Below are 21,385 nucleotides of genomic sequence, written 5' to 3' on the forward strand. Positions count from 1 at the left end.
AAGGATATGACCTGACTCATAGGGTGTCTTTTGTCCTTGATTTGATACCTGTCTTTAAGCCAGTTCACTGTTCACTGATGTAGGACTAGAAACTAATATTCCTTGCTAGAGAATAGTTGTTCAGTGATGGTCCTTTCATATTATTCCTAGCCCCAGATTAGGATCAGTTTCTAAAGCTCATTCAGATATAATGTCAGATTATACTATTAGATTATAAAGTACTATTAGATTATAAAAACAACTTTTGTAAGTTTTGATGATGCATGGTCTTAATCATAGTTAGTATTTTTTTCTCTCTGTTTTATTACATTTATTATTTTTTAATGTGATAATCTTCCAAAATACAATTTTTTTTTTGAGACAGAGTCTTGTTCGGTTGCCCGGGCTATAGTGCCATGGTGTCAGCCTAGCTCACAGCAACCCCCAACTCCTGGGCTCAAGCAATCCTCCTGCCTCAGCCTCCTCAGTAGCTGGGACTTCAGGCATGCACCACCATGCCCAACTGATTTTTTCTATATATTTTTGGTTGTCCAGCTAATTTCTTTCTATATTTTTTTAGTAGAGAAAGGTCTCGCTCTTGCTCAGGCTGATCTCGAACTCTTGAGCTCAAACAATCCACTTGCGTCGGCCTCCCAGAGTGCTAGGATTACAATACAACTTTTGACTCAAATAGTGTGAAAGACTGGCTGAGGCCAATTACTGTATAGGTGTTTTTTTTTTTTTTTTTTTTTTGAGACAGAGTCTTGCTTTCTTGCCTAGGCTAGAGTGAGTGCCGTGGCGTCAGCCTAGCTCACAGCAACCTCAATCTCCTGGGCTCAAGCAATCCTACTGCCTCAGCCTCCCGTGTTGCTGGGACTACAGGCACGAGCCACCATGCCCGGCTAATTTCATATATATATATATTAGTTGGCCAATTAATTTCTTTCTATTTTTATAGTAGAGACGGGGTCTCGCTCAGGCTAGTTTTGAACTCCTGACCTTGAGCAATCCGCCCGCCTCGGCCTCCCAGAGTGCTAGGATTACAAGCATGAGCCACCGCGCCCGGCCTGTATAGGTGTTTTTATAGCTAGATAAGTAATATTTTTAATGATTGTGTTAATCCAGAAAATGATTTTAATAGCCAGTTGGTGAAAATCATATAGCATTTTTATTGTAATTGTTATTTACTTAAGAAAAAACTTTTTAGAAGGATGAAATATTAGAGGTCAATTGAATCTAATATTCTGTCAGAAATATTTATGATTGTTTTTTCTAGTCCTTTGGAACTATGTAATTCACATTACATTTCTCTTTAGCTTTGTGTCTAGGCAGGTCTTAGACTCTTAAATTAGCATTTTGACAATGTTTGATTGTTAAATCGTGAACTTTGGGGATGTTTTAACTGATTAGAAACTCTTAGAATTCCAATTTTTTATTCACCTTTAGGAATCCTGGGAGTAACCTTCCTGTCTTTGTTGACTCCTTCTTTTAGCTGTCTTAACCACTGTTTCCTATTACATCTCATGTTCTTTAAAAGTATTCTATCATCAGACCCTAACAGTGTTTAGTACGCATTTGACATTCAGAAATGATGGTTGAATGAATATCACAAGCAGTGAACATTTATTCAATACTTCAGTGAATAGGCCTTCCTACTGGAAGTCTCTGCTTCATTATTATCCATGTTTTAAATATAAATGATAGTAAATAATTATTCTGGTTTTACATTAGCTATTTATATCATTTTTAGGATGGATCTGAATGTCTAATCTTGTTTTAGATATTTGACCTACTTCAGATTAGACCTCATCTCTCAAAATCTCAACTATCATAGGTTCCTTGAATTAAATGACTGGAAATAACAAGAAGTCAGATGAACCTTGTAGTCTTCCTCAGGGGTCAGCAAATTTTTCCTGTAAAGTCTAGATGGTAAATATTTTTGGCTTTGCAGGCCATACAGTGTCTATCTAGCCATTCATCTGTGCCATTTTGTGCACAACATCAGACCTAGTATATAAATACGAATGGGACTGTGTTCCAATAATACTTCATATGGGCACTGAAATTTGAATTTAATATAATTTTCATGTTTCCTAAACTATTTTCCTTCTTTTGATTTTTTCCCCCCAACCATTTACGAATATGAAAACCATTCTTACCTTTACGCTATACAAAAACAGGCAGCAGGTTGAATTTAGTTTCTAACTGTTGTCTTGATTTATACCCTGTAGGTCAGTGTCTTCCAGACTATTCTTAGGAACATTGTTGTTGTCCATGCTAGATTCTGTGATATAACGTTTTGGACTTCTCACTAACTGCCCTTCTAAGATATTTATAAAGCATGTTGACATGTTAAAAATTTTGATATCTTACTGACCTGTTTAACTTTGTTTTGCCTATTTTCTTCCAAACTGATTATCTGATTACTCAGCAGATAAAATTTGCAAAATGACACTAGTCCAGCAGAACTAAATTAGACTTAGTGAGTGGAGAAACAAATTACTAGTTGAGTGACCAATTATTTTCACCAAATTTTGGTTTTATTTCAACTGCTTTAAGTGACACAGGTCCATGTTATGTTCCCAGACCTTCTGCTACAGCTCTTTCCAGGCCACTTTTCTGTGTTTTTTTCTTGTATGTTCCATCTTCCCTTGATTGCTCTTTCCCACTGTTTTTTATTTTCCATCATGAATTGCTGGATCTTTGGTATGGAACATTTGCTAGTGAAAATGGTTTAGTGAGAAGGGTTCAGAATTAAAGCTTAAAGTAATTTAGTACATTAGCCTATGTAATATTTGCTATTCAGTGCATATTTTTGTGTAAATATTTTTACAGCTTGTTGACTTATCACCTAAATCTACTCCTAAGTAAACTATAAATTAAGTTCATCTGGAATTTTCAGTATATAAGGGACTCTATAATTACAAATTATAAAAACTTGTTTTCATTGTTAAGGAATCAAAAATTGCCTGAAGAGGATGTAGAAAGTAGTAGGACACCATGGTTATATGACCAAGGAGGCGAAGTAGAAAAACCACTTATTAAGACTGGATTTGCAGTGTCTGTAGAGAAAACTGCAAATGGTAACCGCAAAAATCAATTAGATACAAGCAGGAGAAGACGCCAGTTTGATGAAGAATCATTAGAGAGTTTTAGCAGTATGCCTGATCCGGTAGATCCAGCAACAGTAACTAAAACATTCAAGACAAGAAAAGCATCTGCACAGGCCAGCCTGGCATCTAAAGATAAAACTCCCAAGTCAAAGAGTAAGAAAAGGAATTCTACTCAGCTGAAAAGCAGAGTTAAAAATACTGGTAAGTATTGAAATTTGTTGAATGTTGATCAGCATAAATGTTAGTAATCTTACTGTGACGTGTTGACACATTTAATTTCATTACGGCTAGATGGGCAAATGCTGTTCTAGACCTACTTGAACAGTCATTTTTAGTTACCTTAATGATTTCTATTTATAAAATACTTCAATATTTGGAATTGGGTTTAATGGTGCAGATTAATGTTGCAAAACATGGCACTTATTCTTTTTTCGGATTAAAGCTGCTTATGTTTCCTATGTATGTGATTACTGTGAACTCAGAGGATGTTCTTCAAATTTTGTAGGTTATTGAAAAATAGCCAGAAATGCCAAGCTTTACTATCCTCTCTCTTTTGATATTACATCTGTTTTTGCATCCAACTCTTTAGCTGTAACTTTTGGTTAGATTCTTGATTGACTCATTTAAAGAAGTGTGGGCTTCTAAATACATTGCAATTTTTGAATATATAGATGAAACGACGTTTTAAACAGGCTTGCTTTTAGTCATTTAGGAACTAAACTCCTATTTTATTAAGTCTAGCCACTGAGTATCATATTAAAGTTCTCTTTATGGTGTTAACTGCATACTTTTTTTTATTAGATAAATATTCAGTGTTTATATGATCATAACTATATTCATATTCATGGTTGAATATGTCATATACCATGATTACCTTTCCTATTTTATATACATTTTTTCCCTTTAGGGTTAATGATTGCCTCCTTTTTCTGTCCATATTTTGTTTATATCTATGAACCAATTACCAGACTCCTCTAAGGGAAGAAAAATATCTTTACTCAAATATTTAAAATATATGCCATTTATCTTCTTTTGTCTGGGACACTTCCCTCCCAGAGCTTACCTTCCTTTTACTCCATTCTGGACTGCTGCTTTCTTGGCCTTCTGCACAGCTGTCATCCTGGAGATCTTCTTTAATCATAGTTCTGGGGATTTCTTTTTACTCCTCTGTGTCTTTCATCTCCCATTTTTTGATCTCAGACCTTTTCTATTTATTTATTTTTTATTTTTTTTGAGACAAAGTCTAACTCTGTTGCCCCGGCTAGAGTGCCATGGCGTCAGCCTAGCTCACAGCAACTTCAAACTCCTAGGCTCAAGCAATCCTTCTGCCTCAGCCTCCCGAGTAGCTGGGACTACAGGCATGCGCCACCATGCCCGGCTAATTTTTTCTATATACATTAGTTGGCCAATTAATTTCTTTCTATTTATAGTAGAGATGGGGTCTCACTCTTGCTCAGGCTAGTTTCGAACTCCTAACCTCGAGCAGTCCACCTGCCTTGGCCTCCCAGAGTGCTAGGATTACAGGCGTGAGCCACCATACCCGGCCTAGCTCAGACTTTTTCTTTCTCAATTTACTTTCTTGTTTTATTGGAATATGGCCTACAGGCGCTTTCTTATAAATGGTGTATGAGAATATATTTTTGGGGACATTAAATATTTCCAACACTCTAATTTGCCGGATAGTTTTCCTGGTTATAGAAATCTAAGTTAGAATACATTTTTCCTGAAAATTTTGAGGACATTGCGCTGTTGTCTTCTAGTTTCCAGTGCTACAGTTGTGAAATCCAATGAAATTGGATTGGTGAAATCCAATGCCATTTTAAATCTTGATTTTTGTGGAATGTTTTTATTTGCTTATGTTCAAAAGCTTTCAGAATCTTCTTTCTCCAATGTACTGAAATTTCACGGTGTAAACCTCTTTTTTTTAGGTTTTATATGATTTTTGAAGGATTTTCTAAAGTCTAGTACCATGTTAAAATATTTTTATTAACTTAAATCTGTAATATTATGGCTAAAAGATACTCTTTTCAAGTTTGAAGTGGTACTTTTTGGCTGTGGCCTTAAGAGGTGGTGCTGAGTTTATGGAGATAATATTTGGTGCTTAAGAACAAAGTTTTCAAGGCTTGTAATCAGGAAAGTTTGAAAAATCGCTGTACTCCGCTAACTCCCTCTTTTGAAAGTTCACAATACGTTTAAGTATAGTCAAGGCCCAGGGAAATCCTGTAGTAAAAAATACACTTGTTATACACTTTGGCAGCATTCATCTTCATTATTTTTGGGTAAGGGAACCTTTGGAAAATCTGATGAAAACTATGGATGTAAAAGAGAATGTTTCCATATTTTTTGCCTTTCAGTAATTCACATGTTCTTGAAGTCCTTGGCTCTAGCTCCTAACCCATATGAAGAATCTGACTGATAGCTAACCAAGAGGATTTGAATAGGGGTAACATTTTTGTCAGCCCACACGTTAACATCCTTGAAATAATTTTCTAGTTATAAAGGTTTGGGAGAAGTTGATTTATTTAGTTAAATTAATCCGTGATCTCAAGCCATTTAGGCAACTATTAATACTGTGCTTTCTCCAATATTATTTTTGGTGCCACCAGAGAACATTTAAGTAAATAATGATCATTTTAGAGAGGCCCTTTAGGGTAACTTACAACTTTTTATTTCCTAGTGCCTTGTCCCCATAAAAATGCTTTTTGACTTATGAATAAATAAAGAAAAGCTAACATTTTAAAATTTCAGCCTTCTTTTATAACATAAGAGCATGACTCTCATGTATTGCCAGTATTGGTCTGTGGACTATACTTTGAGTAGCAAGGTTTTGGAGAGCAAGGTTTAAGCCTAGAAATACTGGTGCATTTATATTTTTTGTGCTCTTTTCCTTCATATTTAAGTATAAAAGTAAAAGATAACAGAAATAGACTATATATAATGGAGTCAGATTATTATGTGTCAGGATCAAATTAATCACCTAAATCTTTGCTGTTCAAAATGTGAACCATGACCAAGCAGCATTGGCATCATCTGGGAGCTTATTAGAAATGCTGACTTCTGGGCCCCACCTTATACCAACTAAATCAGTATACATTTTTCTTCAGTATGCATTTTTGCAAGATTCCAAGTGTTTCAGTAGGAATATATGCACATAAAAACCTGAGAAAAACTGAGCTAGACCACTGATTTATGTTGTTTTTGTAGGGTAGGAATAGCTAAGATTTGTTAGCAAAAAAGGATGTTTATTCTGAGAGGAAGTGGTAAATGGAGGTGGGTGGAAAGAAGATTGGTAAGCATTCCAAATTGTAATACCAATAAGAAAAATAGAGAGTCAGGAAGAAGCAGGATGACAGGAAGGAATTGGGAAAGGATAAAGGATATGACAAATAGACCAGCATAGTGGGACTTAAATTACTGTCTTGAGAGATAAAGTACAGCCAGTTATACTGTCACAAACTTACTAGACTGGACTGTTTTTGTGTTTTTTGTACATGTTGACAGTCTTTCAGAAGTGGCATGCTAAATCTTCATTTAAGTTTCCCGTGATGGTAATATATTTTAATTCTTAGGTCTTTATATGTAAAAATACAAATTGCAGGTGAATTAAGATTTGTAAATTATGTCACAATTATCTTTTAAACTTTAGTTCAAATTTAGACCTTATGAGTTGAGGGTGATTTCTTGCCTTGCTGGATTTTTCACTTGTCAGATCTATAATTTGGTTATCAAACCTATAATTTAGTTACACTGAACCAGGCCCAATCCCTCTTTTGGTATTATTAGAGAGGAGTAGGAGCATATAATATAAATTTTCTTCATTCTCTTCTTGAAAAATTGGATAGAATTGTTAATCTATTGACTTTGGGTTCTTACCATCCTTTCTTCTTTCCATTTCCTTCCTCCTCTCTTTCTTGTTGCTCACTAAGGAAGATTGGCATGAAATAGGTTCAAGCATTAAACAAGGCATGGCCTGACAAATTTGGCTGGTAGAAAAACAGTCAACCCATTTCACATTCAGACAGTTATTACTTACATGGGCAGAGAAAGAAAGAATAGCCAAAGGTGCCACCAGCTCTCTGTGTCCCTTGTTCTATACTTGAAAAATGTGACATTGAAAGAAAGGAGACTAGGTGACAATTGTCCCTTGAGAAGTAGGACACCCTGCTGCTGAAGAGTCAGTTCTATACTGCAGCTAAGCTGTTCTGTAGTTTGCAGATATGCTCTGGAAGGGTGAGGCAGGAAGGTCTGATATTTTATCCAAACATGAGAGGAGATGATAAACTATTCTCCTTGATAGCATCTTAGAGAGAGAGGGAGGAGAGTGGGAAATGGCCACATAACAACTTCTCACACGCCTCTTGTGTCCATATGAAGTTCCAGGAGGATCATATGGCCTTCTGCCAAGACTTAGATTTAGCTGCGGTTCAGTCCTTACCTCTCTGGCTTCTTTGGACACATGCAAGATTTCCAGGATGCTGTGGCTGAACTGTTTCCTTTCAATGGAGGCAAAAGTAGTACTGTTACTTGTAATTATGTCAGCCACTCATGCTGAGAAAAACAAAAGGGAGAGAAGGAAAAGAGTGGTGAAGCGGGATAAGAGATAACACCCTTACAGAAATGAGCATTGTGTGTTACTATTGCTATTAAACTGGCTGGCCTAGCCCACGTTACTCTGAAATATTAACCTTCATTAATTTTGCTAATCTCCCTGGATAATTACTGTTAAAGTGCCCAAGAGAATAGCAGTTCAATCATTCATTAGTACCTTAACTTTGGAAATCTAGCCCATGATATTTTTAATTTGGGACTCATATATAAAATCATAGTTTTTTCCTCTATTTATACCATCTTAATAATTATAGCATGCTTCTCTTCACAGTTTCAGTTGTTTTGGAGGATGACTGTATGTATGTCTTTTTTAAAGTGCATACTGGGGCTCCCCAAAGAGAATTTTGTATATGTCATATAACCTGTATTTTAATTTCGATTAAAATTCATTCATCACTTTTTATGTGATACAATAACAGCAGTGAAACATTTAATTTCATTTACGTAAATGTTCTTGTTAGGATAATGTACTTAACATTTTTTTCTTCAGAGCATTGCATGTTATTAACTGAATAAATAGACTGGCATAGTGGGACTTAAATTACTGTCTTGAGAGAGAAAGACCGTAGTACTACTAGTGATGTCATTTTACATATTACTTATGGCAGTCACACCCTTTGTTGCTAGATGAGTTTTATGTGAAGATTAGTAGTAATGAAGAGGGCAGGGCTCTTTTTTTTAGTAAGTTTCGTGCATATTGAGTAGGAGTGGCTGGACTTTAATCTGAGGACCAGTGAAGAAACCAGGAACTTAAATTTAAGACAGGGAAGTCCTAACTTGAATGATATTTCCTTAGAAATAAAAAGGAAAGGTTGAATCCAGATAAGATATCGTAGAGATGAATTAATATCTTGGGGAACCTATTTGTTATTAGCAGAACAACAGCCGTGATCTGGAAGATGTAAGCAGCAAAGCTTTTGGGTTCTGCTGGCTTTTCCGTAGACCAGGGGTCCTCAAACTTTTTAAACAGGGGGCCAGTTCACTGTCCCTCAGACCATTGGAGGGCCGGACTATAGTTTAAAAAAAACTATGAACAAAGTCCTATGCACACTGCACATATCTTATTTTGAAGTAAAAAAACAAATGGGCAGAAACACCTGCATGTGGCCCGTGGACCATAGTTTGAGGACGTCTGCCGTAAAGTGTCTGGATAAACATCAGAGTTTTTTGGTTTATGGAGAAAGCTATGTTAGAGAAGATCTATGCAACCCCTTCTATTATGGGCCCTTCACCTTTAAGAGTAGCAATCTTTTGCCACTTCAAGCTACTATTAGGCAGGGGTGTTATTAAACAGGTAGGTGGCAATCCTCTCTATCCCTGTACATGGAAGAGCATTAGTTTTTGCAGCTGAGGAGACTAAGCGAGAGAAAAGCTTGCCCTCATTGTCTTGTTTGGAGACTGACAACTTGCTAGCCAGAATGTTGTTTGCCCATAGGAATGAGATCACATACTCTCAGCATGCTGCCATTAAAGCTACAGGGCATTTTAAGTCTGGCCTTAAGGGAAGATAAGAGTCATGACTAGACCAGTGAATATAGCAGTGCATATAAAAGGGACCTAGCAACCAGAGAGAAGACAGACGGCAGACTAGAACTAGTGAAAACAGAATTATTGAAGGAGATATACACTTGAACAAAATAATAAGGGCACATAAGCAGATTGAATTATAACAAATTCTTTAAAAGTAGAAAAAAAATGATTTTTACTTTTAATGTTTAGATTATTTGAAAAAGAGGATACATAATATTAAGTCCCAAATTACTGGCCTAGAAAATCAAGGGAAAGAATTATGTCATTACACAGAACAAAAGTATTAAGAGATAAAACCAAGAGGAAAAAGATTAGAGGCTTAAAGGCAAATCATGGATATCTGATATATAAAGAGTTCTAAAGGGAAAAAAAATGGAGAAGCAATAATTAAATATACAATAAAGGGGATAAAGAAAGACTTGAGATTGCAGATCAGAATAGCTGACTGTTGTCCAGCTAGGAGGGAAGTGGGGGAGAAAAACACAAATACCTATGTATAGTCTGATAAAATTAATGACTTAAAGTAAAAATTTCCTAAGCTTTTGTACAAAAGAACAATTATATACAAAGAAAAAGAACCAGACTTACATTAGACAATCTTATCATACAAGTAGAAGTAGAGGAAGGTGAAATGACCCATACACAGTCCAAAAAGGACTATAACTCCAGAATGTTGTATTCAGTCAAGAGACCCTTCACCTGTCAGGATGAAAAGAAGATACTGGTGTGTCCTAACCGAGGAAAACTACAGAAACAAGATATAAATCAGAATAAATATCTTTATATAGGGGAAGGTAAAGAAGAGAAGTAAGTACCAGTTCAATAAAGAAAATAGATCAATCTCACTAATATAAATTTAAAAGTAAAAATAAAATACTAGCAAATCAAATCTGTCATTGTATCGTAAGAATATTAGACTTGTTACTAGGGCTTCATTTCAGAAATACGATTTGTTACCAGGAAATCTGTCAACGTAATTTATTATATCAAATTAAAAGGACAAAAGTCATATAATATAACAGTAGATCAGATAAAATTTAAAGTCATTCCTAATGAAAATTCTAAGTAAAATGGGTTTAAGAAGGCAAATATTTAAATATAATAGACTGGTAGCCAGTGTCAATCACAAGCACCATTGTAAATGAAAATATTGCAAAGATATATCTATCAAAATTAGTAACTAAACAGGGATTCCCCTCTCTACCACCACCATTATTTACCATTGTTTGGAAAGCATTATGACAAGTAATTAAATAATTAGAATTATTATTAAATAAATTGAAATAAATATTGGAGAAGGAGAGAAGCCAGGAGAAAGGGGTGGAGATGGAGAAAGAGAAAGCAGGAGGCAGAGAAGTAGGAGGAGTTAAAGGGGGAGCAGGTGACCCTGAAGGAGGGGGCTGGTATGGAGGAAGAACGGGGAGCTGAAAGAGAAATGTCATCTGTGTCAGAAGAAGAAAGGGATAGAGAAATAGAAGTAAGCAGTAGCATACGACAGCTACCATGTTTCCCCGAAAATAAGACCTACCCATAAAATAAGCCCTAGCAGGATTTCTAGGCATTTGCGCAATATAAGTCCTACCTTGAAAATAAAACCTAGTGATGGGCATGGCTACACAGCATATCTGCACAACCCATGCATTTGGTCACAGAATGGTAAAGAAGATGAGCAGCCCTTCTCATCTGCCCCATCGTGACAGCTACTATCCCAAAGGTGACCGGAAAGGTGCGGGCAGCCCCACCAACAAGGTCGGCTCCCTTGTCAGGTCCTGGCCAATGGTTCTAAAGGAAATAGAGTCGTAAGAAATTCAGGATGGAATTCAGGGTTTGGAGAGTTATGATGATGTTCCAGAAGAAGATGACTTAACTATATTTGAATAAATGTAGATTGTTGTACTGTACTTAAAAAAAATAACACATCCCCGGAAAATAAGCCGTAGGGTGTCTTGAGGAAAAATAAATATAAGACCCTGTCTTATTTTCAGGGAAACACAGTAGAATGGAGAACAGGATATTTAGCAAGTTCAAAGAAAGCCTGTATGTAGGAAACTTCTGACCAATTGCCAAACTATGGCAATAAGTTGCAGGATGGTGTTATGATTTAGATATCTGTTCTCAGGCCACACCTCCTGGTCATGTAACTTGTATTATGGCCAGGCTGTATTACAACAGAAGACTAAATGTTTGGGACAGAGGTCAGTGAGTTCCAAGGTTTTCAAATTCTAAAGGAGTCAGGCCAGTGGGGAGACCTTGGGTTAAGCCGGCTGAACATTGCCCATGATGGCAACTAGGAGAAAGAAAAGGATGTTTTAGGGATATGGTCATATGAAGAAGACAGAAACGTGAGAAGGCATCCCCTACTCAGATGACCTGCGGATTCTGACCAGACATAGGGTGTCCCTGAAGCCTTAGACCGTGACCTGGAGCTGGCCAAAATAACAGGTGTCTTGAGTTCTGAACCAGACATGAACCTTCTGATTTTCCCCCAAAGCCAGGCATTCCTGACTCTGAGTGAAGATTGATGGGGGGAATGCCCCCCTACCCCAAAAGTGGCTGGGAAGTATCCTTTCATGCTACCCACCCCAGTCGTAGACCCACTGAGTTTTCCCTTGACCAAACCAAAAAGGAAGCAGTTTCCACCTTGTTTATATGACCATTCCCAGAATTTCAAGAGACTCACCAAGTTCCAGAGGATATTTAAGTCAAGGAAAAGGAAATCCTAAGAGCTGTACCTCAGGGGAGGGAGCAGTTTAGATTGAGGTCCTCATGTGAAGGTTGAGAAGTGACTCAGCTTCCCTCCCCATATGGGGTAGAGAAGTAATATCTCAGTCCCAATAAGGGTAGCCAAATGTTAGGGTGTGCAGTCTGTCCATTCACACGGGTAGAAAGAATTCTCAGTGATTAGGATAGAAAAGAGCACCAAGTTTGTTTACTCCTTCTCCAAAGAGGAGGGCATAGCGCCAGAAAATAAAGAGGGTGCTGGCCCGGAGGCCAAACCACTCTGACTCTATTAAGGCAGGCTGAGGAGGGGTGGGGTGATTGGTTAAGATTGCTCTATTAGTAAAGAAGACAGCTGAGAAACTGCTGAGTTTGTCCTTTTCTGTCTCATGTAGTAGGCTGATAACAGGAATTGTTTTCTTCATTCTTCTTAATAGTGGGAGACATCTGGTGTCATCTCTCCTTGAAAAGGTGGGGGATGCTCATGTCTCAGCTGGCCCAGGAATGCTTCAAGGCTATTTAAACAAGCTCGAAAAGACCGTTAGACTGTCTTTCCTTTCCTCACCTTTCCTGGAGACTACTTTTCCCTTTGGAATGTTAATGAGAATTTATGTTCAATGTTAATGAGATTTATGTTCCTTTTGTTAATTTTAGCTTCCTTTAACTGTTAGGTAAACATCTCTGTAGGAGAGATATTCATGTTACCAACCTTAGAGAAAGGATTTATGCTACTCTAAGCGTCTGCCAGGTAGAAATTTATTTTTCCTTGTTAGTCTGTTAGTAAGACTGTCCTTTCACATGGTATTAATAGTACTCAAAGATATTGAAGGGAAAAAAACTTCAGGAGTAAATTTAACAAGGAAAGTACTAGGTCTATAAAAAGCTATAAAATATTTTTGAAGAATGCAAAAGAAGATTAAACAAACGTAAAAACATAACCATATTCTTAAGTGGAAATGTATAAAATTATTAAATATCAATTCTCCTCAAATTAATAAATACTTTAATCTGATTACATTTTGAATCCCCAGGGATTGTTTTTAAAATTTAAAAAAAAATCTCAAAGCTTATATAGAAGACCAAATATCCAAGAATAGTCAAGAAGTGAAGCTAGGTAGGACTTGCCTTGCCAAATGGTTAAGCATACTATATAACATCTGTGGTTAAAAGAATGAAAATGGCATTGGTATAGGTAAGTTAAACAGAATGTTTAAAAATAAAACCCAATAAATACAGGACTTTAACATATTGACCATGTGCATTTTAATTCAATGGGAAGAGGGTAGGCATAACCAACTATACACATGGAACAAAAGACGTTGAATTCCTACCTTTTATACCAAAATAAATATTAAAAAATACTTAGAAGGAAAATGTAGTAGAATATATGTATGACCTATGTGTGGGATAAGACATTTTAAACCAACTTACGTCACATAAAAGGTATAAGAGTGTCAGACATTTTGACTAATGCCCATTACTCTTCTCTTTATTGTGGATATATACACATATATATATATTTTTGAGATGGGGTCTTGCTATGTTGCCCAGGCTGGTCTTGAACTCCTGGCCTCAAGTGATCCTCTTACCTCCGCCTCCCAAAGTGCTGGGATTACAGGCATGAGCCACCACACCATGCCCAATGGATATTTGTGTAGATTGAATACGATAATTTTGTGTATTTCCTAATATTGAAAACTTGTTAACTTGGAGTCTAGTAGAGATTTTGGGTCATATAAGGTCTGTCATATACTTTGAATGGGGATGTACTCATAAGGACAGAGAATCAAAGATTAGGACAGATAATCAAAGATAATCAAAGTGTTAGAATTTATTACTGTTACCCCATGGTTATTGCAAAGGTATAACCCAAAGGTTATTGCAAAGATATCTCTAAGACGTAGTATTTACTGTTTTGTATTCTGTTTATTCCAGGCCGTTATAGCATTCTAAATTGAGTCACCTGTACTATTTCACTATGGTCAGTTTCCCTTTTAGTTTGAGTTAGTTGCAGCTGATAACAGTTGTCACTTTTTTTACTCAAGGGTATGAAAGTGCCAGTATGTCTAGCACATGTGAACCTTGCAAAAGTAGGAACAGACATTCAGCCCAGACTGAAGAGCCTGTTCAAGCAAAAGTATTCAGCAGAAAGAATCATGAACAGCTGGAAAAAATAATAAAACATAGTAGGTCTACAGAAATATCTTCAGGTATGTTCTTTTTTGGTTTGCCTTAATTTAAGGAGGTTTTCATCTTAGATTTAAAAAGCTGTATTAAAGAAAGTTTTAAAACTTGTCTATCACACATTTGTGTCATGTGGAAGATTTTATAGTAGAGATTACAGTGCACATTCATTGACATTAAGAAATGTAAACTGGAAATATTTTTTGTGATACTAGTTTTCAACACATTTTAATAAAATTCTTTCTAAACAAAGGATAGTTCACATTAATACGGAACTAATTTGAAATTCTGAAATCTATCTGAATAAGAATTAGATGTGAAATCATATTACCCACCTGCTTAAAATCTTTGGCTCATCATGCCTACAGGATAAAGGCCAAATGCCTTAATGTAACATATGTGGCCATCAAGGATTTTGTTTCTTCTTGCCCCTCCAGACTAATTTCTTACCACCCTCCGCCTTGAGCCTTATTCTTTCAGAGGCACTGAAGATTTTTTATAGCTATCACACTGTTTTTACTTCAGTAATTTTTTTTTTTTTGTGCTTTGTAAGCCCATTTCTCTTTTGGACTATTAGTAAAATTTTAATTCCAGAACCTCGAAATTGCATTCTAATCCAAGCTGGAATAGCTTCTCTTTTCTCCTTTTTGTTTTCATTGTAGCCTGTGTAAACCTATTTTGTTGCCTGTATCATATTATATGGTATTTACCTGTTTAAGTGTCTGTATCACCCTTTTGAGTCCCCTGGCAGCAGATAATACTTTTTCATATTTGTATCTTAAATTTCTGCTTAATACCTGACACATGATAGGCTCTCTGTGTTTATTGAATGAATGGAATCGTGTGTTTGCCACCATTCTAGTTCAAGTAAGTGTCTGTACTTCCTGATTTATAAAGAATAAATACATCTGAGGCCGGGCGCAGTGGCTCACGCCTGTAATCCTAGCTCTTGGGAGGCCGAGGCGGGCGGATTGCTCAAGGTCAGGAGTTCAAAACCAGCCTGAGCAAGAGCGAGACCCCATCTCTACTATAAATAGAAAGAAATTAATTGGCCAACTGATATATATATAAAAAAAAAATTAGCCAGGCATGGTGGCGCATGCCTGTAGTCCCAGCTACTCGGGAGGCTGAGGCAGAAGGATCGCTCCAGCCCAGGAGTTTGAGGTTGCTGTGAGCCAGGCTGACACCACGGCACTCACTCTAGCCTGGGCAACAAAGTGAGACTCTGTCTCAAAAAAAAAAAAAAAAAAGAATAAATACATCTGAAAGAAATATAGAGAGGGAGACAGTAAATATAGACTGATAATCTCAATTGTCAAGACCATTGTTGAAAATGATAACAGCTACTACCATTTGTATCATGCTGTATTATTTACAAATTACCAACACATCTTTTTTGAACCTTGTAATGTTGAGTTGGTTTTATTTCCATTTTTCAGATAAGGAAACATGGTCAGAGAAGGGTACCTGTTTTTTTCCATCACTCATAAAGAACCAGTAATAAAAACTGGTAGAACTTTTCTGGAAGGCTTCAAAAGTCATGCCTTAATCCAGTAATTTTACTTGTAGGAATCTATTCTAAAGAAACCAAAGTGGACAAAAAAATTGGGATTTAGTGTTATCTGAACAATATAATTCTAATATATAAACAAAAATTTGAATTAAAAATGACTGGAAGAAAATGAACCAAAGGGTTAATTAATAGTAGTTTCTGTCATCTTTAAATTTGTCTATACTTTCTCAAACTTTTATAGTGAGTAGTTATTATTTTTGTAATCAGAAAAGAAACATCACATTTGTTTGTATTTTGAAATGATTTCCTCAAGCTCAGATTGCTAGATTGTAGAGCTGAACTTTGAATTCTGATCTCCTATAAAGTTCAGGATCTTTTTGGCAAAAATGTCAGTCCTATTGTCTCAAACCTAGAATGTTACCAAAATTTTATAATTTTCATATACTTTCACTATCTTTACCAAGTAGTGATACCTTAGAATAAATAGTTGAGTGTAGATTGGGGAATGGCATTAAACTGAAAAGTTTAATAAATCGAGAATCAATTACTTAAAAAATTAATAATTGATCATAGTAATTGAGACCTTATTACTGTCACTTGGAAAAATATAATATTGAATTTTGGTGAATTAAAAAATGTTTGAATAGTGTAAATACATTTGTGTGTATTTACATACTCACATTCTAAAAAGATTTATTTTTAGTAGTTGTAACTATTACCCTAAAATTCTTTACAACATAACATGTTGTAACTCTGCCCCTGATATATGATTACTAGAGTATAGCATGTATGATTGACAGTATTAAATTATACAGTCATCTTCTCTCTTAGGAGTTGTGGGAGGTTCACCTTGATGTATATGCTTCTAAAAACAAATGATAGAAGTTTATTATGTTAGTCGTTGTCAATCACATTAATATAAACTTGTAGCAAATGCTTTGAGTTTTTTTCTTGATGAGATTATTTTTAAATAGAACATAGGCTGGACTTTGTGATAAATTTAGTTCAGGCAAGCAATTCTGAAGAAATTTGCTTCTTTCTTTTTTTCATTCACTTATTCATATTATAGACCCTGTCTTTACTACTCATACACATTTTATGTTCATCCTATGTCTGCCCTTTCCTACAGCACATGCTAGGAGAATACTACAGCAGTCTAACAGAAATGCATGCAATGAAGCGCCAGGTAACAATCTGCTTAGTTTTGGTGTCCACTTTTTGTTAATTTTTTTCCATTGGTCCTAAAATTTTTAGTTTTATTGTTCTGATTTTTTTTTAGATTTAGCTTAGTATATATACGTTATGTAACTATTGTAAAAGTGAAAGAGAATTCACTCAAAATTCTGAAGCCTTACATTTATAATTCTCAGTTGGCAAAATTGACAGCTTTTCTTGTTTTCCTTTTCTGTTAGTGTATGTGCCCTAACCAACATATTCATAAGGGTAATAGAAACCTTTTTTTATGATATAGTATTTGTTATTTTGTTCTTATTAAATGCTTAAAAGAATTAATATTTATTAGAAACAGAAATACAGTTATCTTTATATTATTGTTATTTTTTGTTTCCAGTCAACATCTATAAAAACAATTAACCTTCAAACAAAAGCAAGTATGATATGCAAAGACTATGATAAATAAAGATCATGAAAAATTGCAAAGATTTCAAAATGGTATTTTTGTTTCTAATCTAAAATGTATTTTCATTAAACATGCATGATTTAGAATTGTAAATTATTTTTAATTCCTCCTGCAGCTGTGCATGAGTTAAAAGATAAAAGCCTATTTGAATCTTTAGGGGAATATAAAGAAGTAAAACAAGGACGCAGAACTGACAAAGCTAAATATATCAGTGGCACTTCCAAAAGAAAAAGAACTCTAAAAATAAGATAAAAACAAGATGAGATCAGAGAAATCTGACTGAAATTAGGAATTTTTGTAGCCACAGCTAATCAATTTAAGTTTAGAAGGAGAAACTAGTGTAAACTTTCCACTTCTTGACTGCAAGGGGATTTAGGGCATGAAGCTTGTATTTGGAATAATTTATTGTTTGGGAAAAACTTAATTTTTAATGATATGTAATTTGGGTTGATAATTTTATCACATAAAGAGATATTAAAGATGTCATTATACTTTGTTCTTATAGCTTCAAAATAAACATATTTGAAATATAGTATATAAATTGAAAGTTTGCATATGAAATATATCTTTTTATCTGAATTTTTCCTATGAATAGAGTTTTTTTACAGAGATAGTGTTTGTTCCTGCTTATGATAGTCATTTTTATAATAGTTTATCACATTTGAGCATTGTAAAATTACTAAGAGAACTTTAATATATTACTTCATTTTAAATTCATAACTGAGGTAAGATAAGGAAGTTGCATATTTTTATTTATTAAGATATATAGAAGGCCGGGCGGCGCGGTGGTTCACGCCTGTAATCCTAGCACTCTGGGAGGCCAAGGCAGGTGGATTGCTCGAGGTCAGGAGTTCGAAACCAGCCTGAGCAAGAGTGAGACCCCGTCTCTACTATAAACAGAAAGAAATTAATTGGCCAACTAAAGTATATAGAAAAATTTAGCTGGGCATGGTGGCGCATGCCTGTAATCCCAGCTACTTGGGAGGCTGAGGCAGGAGGATTGCTTGAGCCCAGGAGATTGAGGTTGCTGTGAGCTTAGGCTGACGCCATGGCACTCACTCTAGCTTGGGCAACAAAGCAAGACTCTGTCTCAAAAAAAAAAAAAGATGTATAGAATTAATATTTTATTACATATTAATATTTTACATTATTAGTGTTATTTTCTGCTTGCGAAAATCAAGACTTGAAGATGTAAAATTACTTAGCGAATTAGTAGAAAGTTTTGCATTTTTTTATCCTTCTCTTGCAAAAATGAATTAAATCTTTATGATCCTCGTACACTTTCTGAGAGCAATATATAAAATTTTTAAATTTTCTTTCTTAGAAACTTAACAGTGATTTCAGGGGAACTTGAATTATGTACCTAGATTTGTGGTTTGCTATTATTGCTCTAGAAGAGTTACAGAATTTGATAGCTACAAGAACTGGTTGGAGATTTTTTTTTTCCATAGAGAACTCAAAATGGAAACAGTTCCCAATTTGTGTTCTTAAAATTCAGTATGACTTATATATCTTTGAATGATAATTCTGTGTTATCAACAAATGCATATATCAAAATTGTAGCTAAATAGTGGAGTGATTCTGTGATACTGAAAACTTCTGTTGGATCACTGCCTTCTCCAATTTACACTGAGTGTGTAGAAAATACACTATAGTGAAATTGACCTATTATGTTATAGTTACATATTCAGTTATTTGTCAGCATAGTACTTTTCTGCATGATAGATGAAGTTTGAGAATTTGGTCTGTAGACCAAACTAGGTAGATCTTAAAAATAGTAGCTTTCGTTGACAGCATTCAATTTATTCTTTTCACCATTAACAAAAATAAGCAAGTTTACTTTTCTATAATGAAGTTCATATTTTAAAAAAATTATTTGCACTTAGCTTGTTTCATTCAAGTGCTAAAAGATTTTTACTGATTGTTCCCATGAAGTATGTAAAATTTTCCATATATTTTATATGGCCAGAAATAAACATGGTCCTTAGTAATGGTAGGTGATGTTATTCATACATTTCAGTATTTCTTTAATATATTTATCTTGATAATTTAAATTTATATTTATCTTGGCAACTTTAAACTTCTTTTTCTACTTTTAAAACACCCTGAAGTAGAATTGTGTTCTGATTTTTAAGTAATTTAAAGCTGAGAGTAATGATGCAAGCTAACAGAAATTGTCAGGAAGGTATTTCATCAATATTAACATACTGTTTTTTAATATGTTCCAGAAACTGGGAGTGATTTTTCCATGTTTGAAGCATTGCGGGATACTATTTATTCTGAAGTAGCTACATTAATTTCTCAAAATGAATCTCGTCCACATTTTCTTATTGAACTGTTCCATGAGCTTCAGCTACTTAATACAGACTACTTGAGACAAAGGGCTTTATATGCATTGCAGGTATCTGGTACCTAGTATTCTGCTTTCTGCCCTTATTTGATATCACCTTCTTTATAAATTATACCAGGTTACTTTCTTAAACTAAAGCATGTCCTTGCCGGACGCGGTGGCGCGCGCCTGTAGTCCCAGCTACTCGGGAGGCTGAGATGGGAGGATCGCTTGAGCCCAGGAGTTCTGGGCTGTAGTGCGCTATGCCGATCGGGTGTCCGCACTAAGTTCGGCATCAATATGGTGACCTCCCGGGAGCGGGGGACCACCAGGTTGCCTAAGGAGGGGTGAACCGGCCCAGGTCGGAAACGGAGCAGGTCAAAACTCCCGTGCTGATCAGTAGTGGGATCGCGCCTGTGAATAGTCACTGCACTCCAGCCTGGGCAACATAGCGAGACCCCGTCTCTAAAAAAAAAAAAAAAAAAAAAATAAGTAAAAAAAAAAAAAGCATGTCCTTGTTTCATATGCATTTTGATTTATTTTCTTTGTGCTTTCTTGACATTTTATTTAAAACTTCATGTATAGCTTAAGAAGCTCTAGATAAAGTCTCCTTTTGTGCAATTTTCAATGTTTTATCTTTAATGTTGTTCATTCCTCACAGTCAACCTATTAGGTGAAAATACTGCATTTGTTCTTCTATTTGCTTCTGCTTTTAAATTTGTGCCATTAATTTGTGATTTAGCTTTATACGTTTTGTATAAATAACTGTCTTATTTCCTTATTTAGGATATAGTATCCAGACATATTTCTGAGAGCCATGACAAAGGAGGAGAAAATGTAAAGTCAGTGAACTCTGGTACTTGGATAGCGTCAAACTCAGAGCTTACTCCCAGTGAGAGCCTTGCTACTACTGATGATGTAAGCTGACAATGATTAGTGAAATGTATGCAGTAAACAAAAGTTAAATAGGTTATTGTCAAATTATGAGTATACCTAATATATTTGATTTTTAGCTTTTAAAAAGCTGGGTATAATATATTACTTTATTTTGAGGGCGAGGTATAAATGCAATCAAAATATGGTAGCAGACACCAAAAATAATGTATAAATAGTGATAGATTATGAGGTCTAAAAAAGTCATATTTTCATTGCTCAAAATAGGGACTTATTCTTAACATACTTTTAATAAACATATGTTTATTCAAGATATTTAATAAACCACACAACAATCATAGTAAGAACCCTTACATAAATAAATATAAGATAAATCAAGTCTTTGGGTAAAAAATTCATGTAGGGAAAAAAAGTATTTTGATGTATTCTAATTGATGGAGAAAATTTTGAATGGAATATAAAGGACCTGGAAATGGAGAAGAGTGGTGAGGAGAATGGTAAATTCAGTAAACTTTGCCCTCCAAATAGTACCTATCACATAGTTGATTAAATGAATGACAAAACTGCTAGCATACTGAGGAGATAATGTGCTAAGGATTTGGGAATCACCTTTTTAAAGGTTAAGATCTTGATTTTATTATAAAATAATTGTGTATGGTCCTGGGAAAGCAAATACATTCTTTTTGATGACAACTCTTGTACCTAGACATTGATGGTTAAGAGTATATTGATTAGTAAATATCTGCTATAGGTAGAGAGTTGGAAGCATATTACTGTGTTTTTGCCCATTGTTGAAATGTTAACACAGTAAGTTTTTTCTGAAACAAGTGTTTTCTCAAAAGATGATCTTGTCTCTTTCAGATACAGTAATTTCCTTA

The 21,385-nt window shown here is 35.2% G+C and overlaps 1 protein-coding gene across 26 annotated transcripts in view; it reads left to right on the top strand.

Moving 5' to 3' along the window:
* PCM1 (pericentriolar material 1) overlaps positions 1-21,385 on the top strand; it is an 87,777-nt gene that overhangs the window by 41,859 nt on the left and 24,533 nt on the right. For 12 of the 26 annotated variants that reach the window (XM_075997340.1, XM_012785022.3, XM_075997342.1 and 9 more), the window contains 5 exons: positions 2,935-3,293; positions 13,994-14,158; positions 16,775-16,831; positions 19,513-19,685; positions 20,400-20,531. In XM_075997340.1, the coding sequence (XP_075853455.1) occupies positions 2,935-3,293; positions 13,994-14,158; positions 16,775-16,831; positions 19,513-19,685; positions 20,400-20,531 (886 nt within the window). The remainder of the gene's footprint in view (positions 1-2,934; positions 3,294-13,993; positions 14,159-16,774; positions 16,832-19,512; positions 19,686-20,399; positions 20,532-21,385) is intronic. The other 14 variants (XM_075997343.1, XM_075997344.1, XM_075997350.1 and 11 more) reach the window with 2 other exon arrangements.

This window comes from Microcebus murinus, chromosome 24, assembly GCF_040939455.1.
Source record: "Microcebus murinus isolate Inina chromosome 24, M.murinus_Inina_mat1.0, whole genome shotgun sequence".
Classification (NCBI taxonomy): domain Eukaryota; kingdom Metazoa; phylum Chordata; class Mammalia; order Primates; family Cheirogaleidae; genus Microcebus; species Microcebus murinus.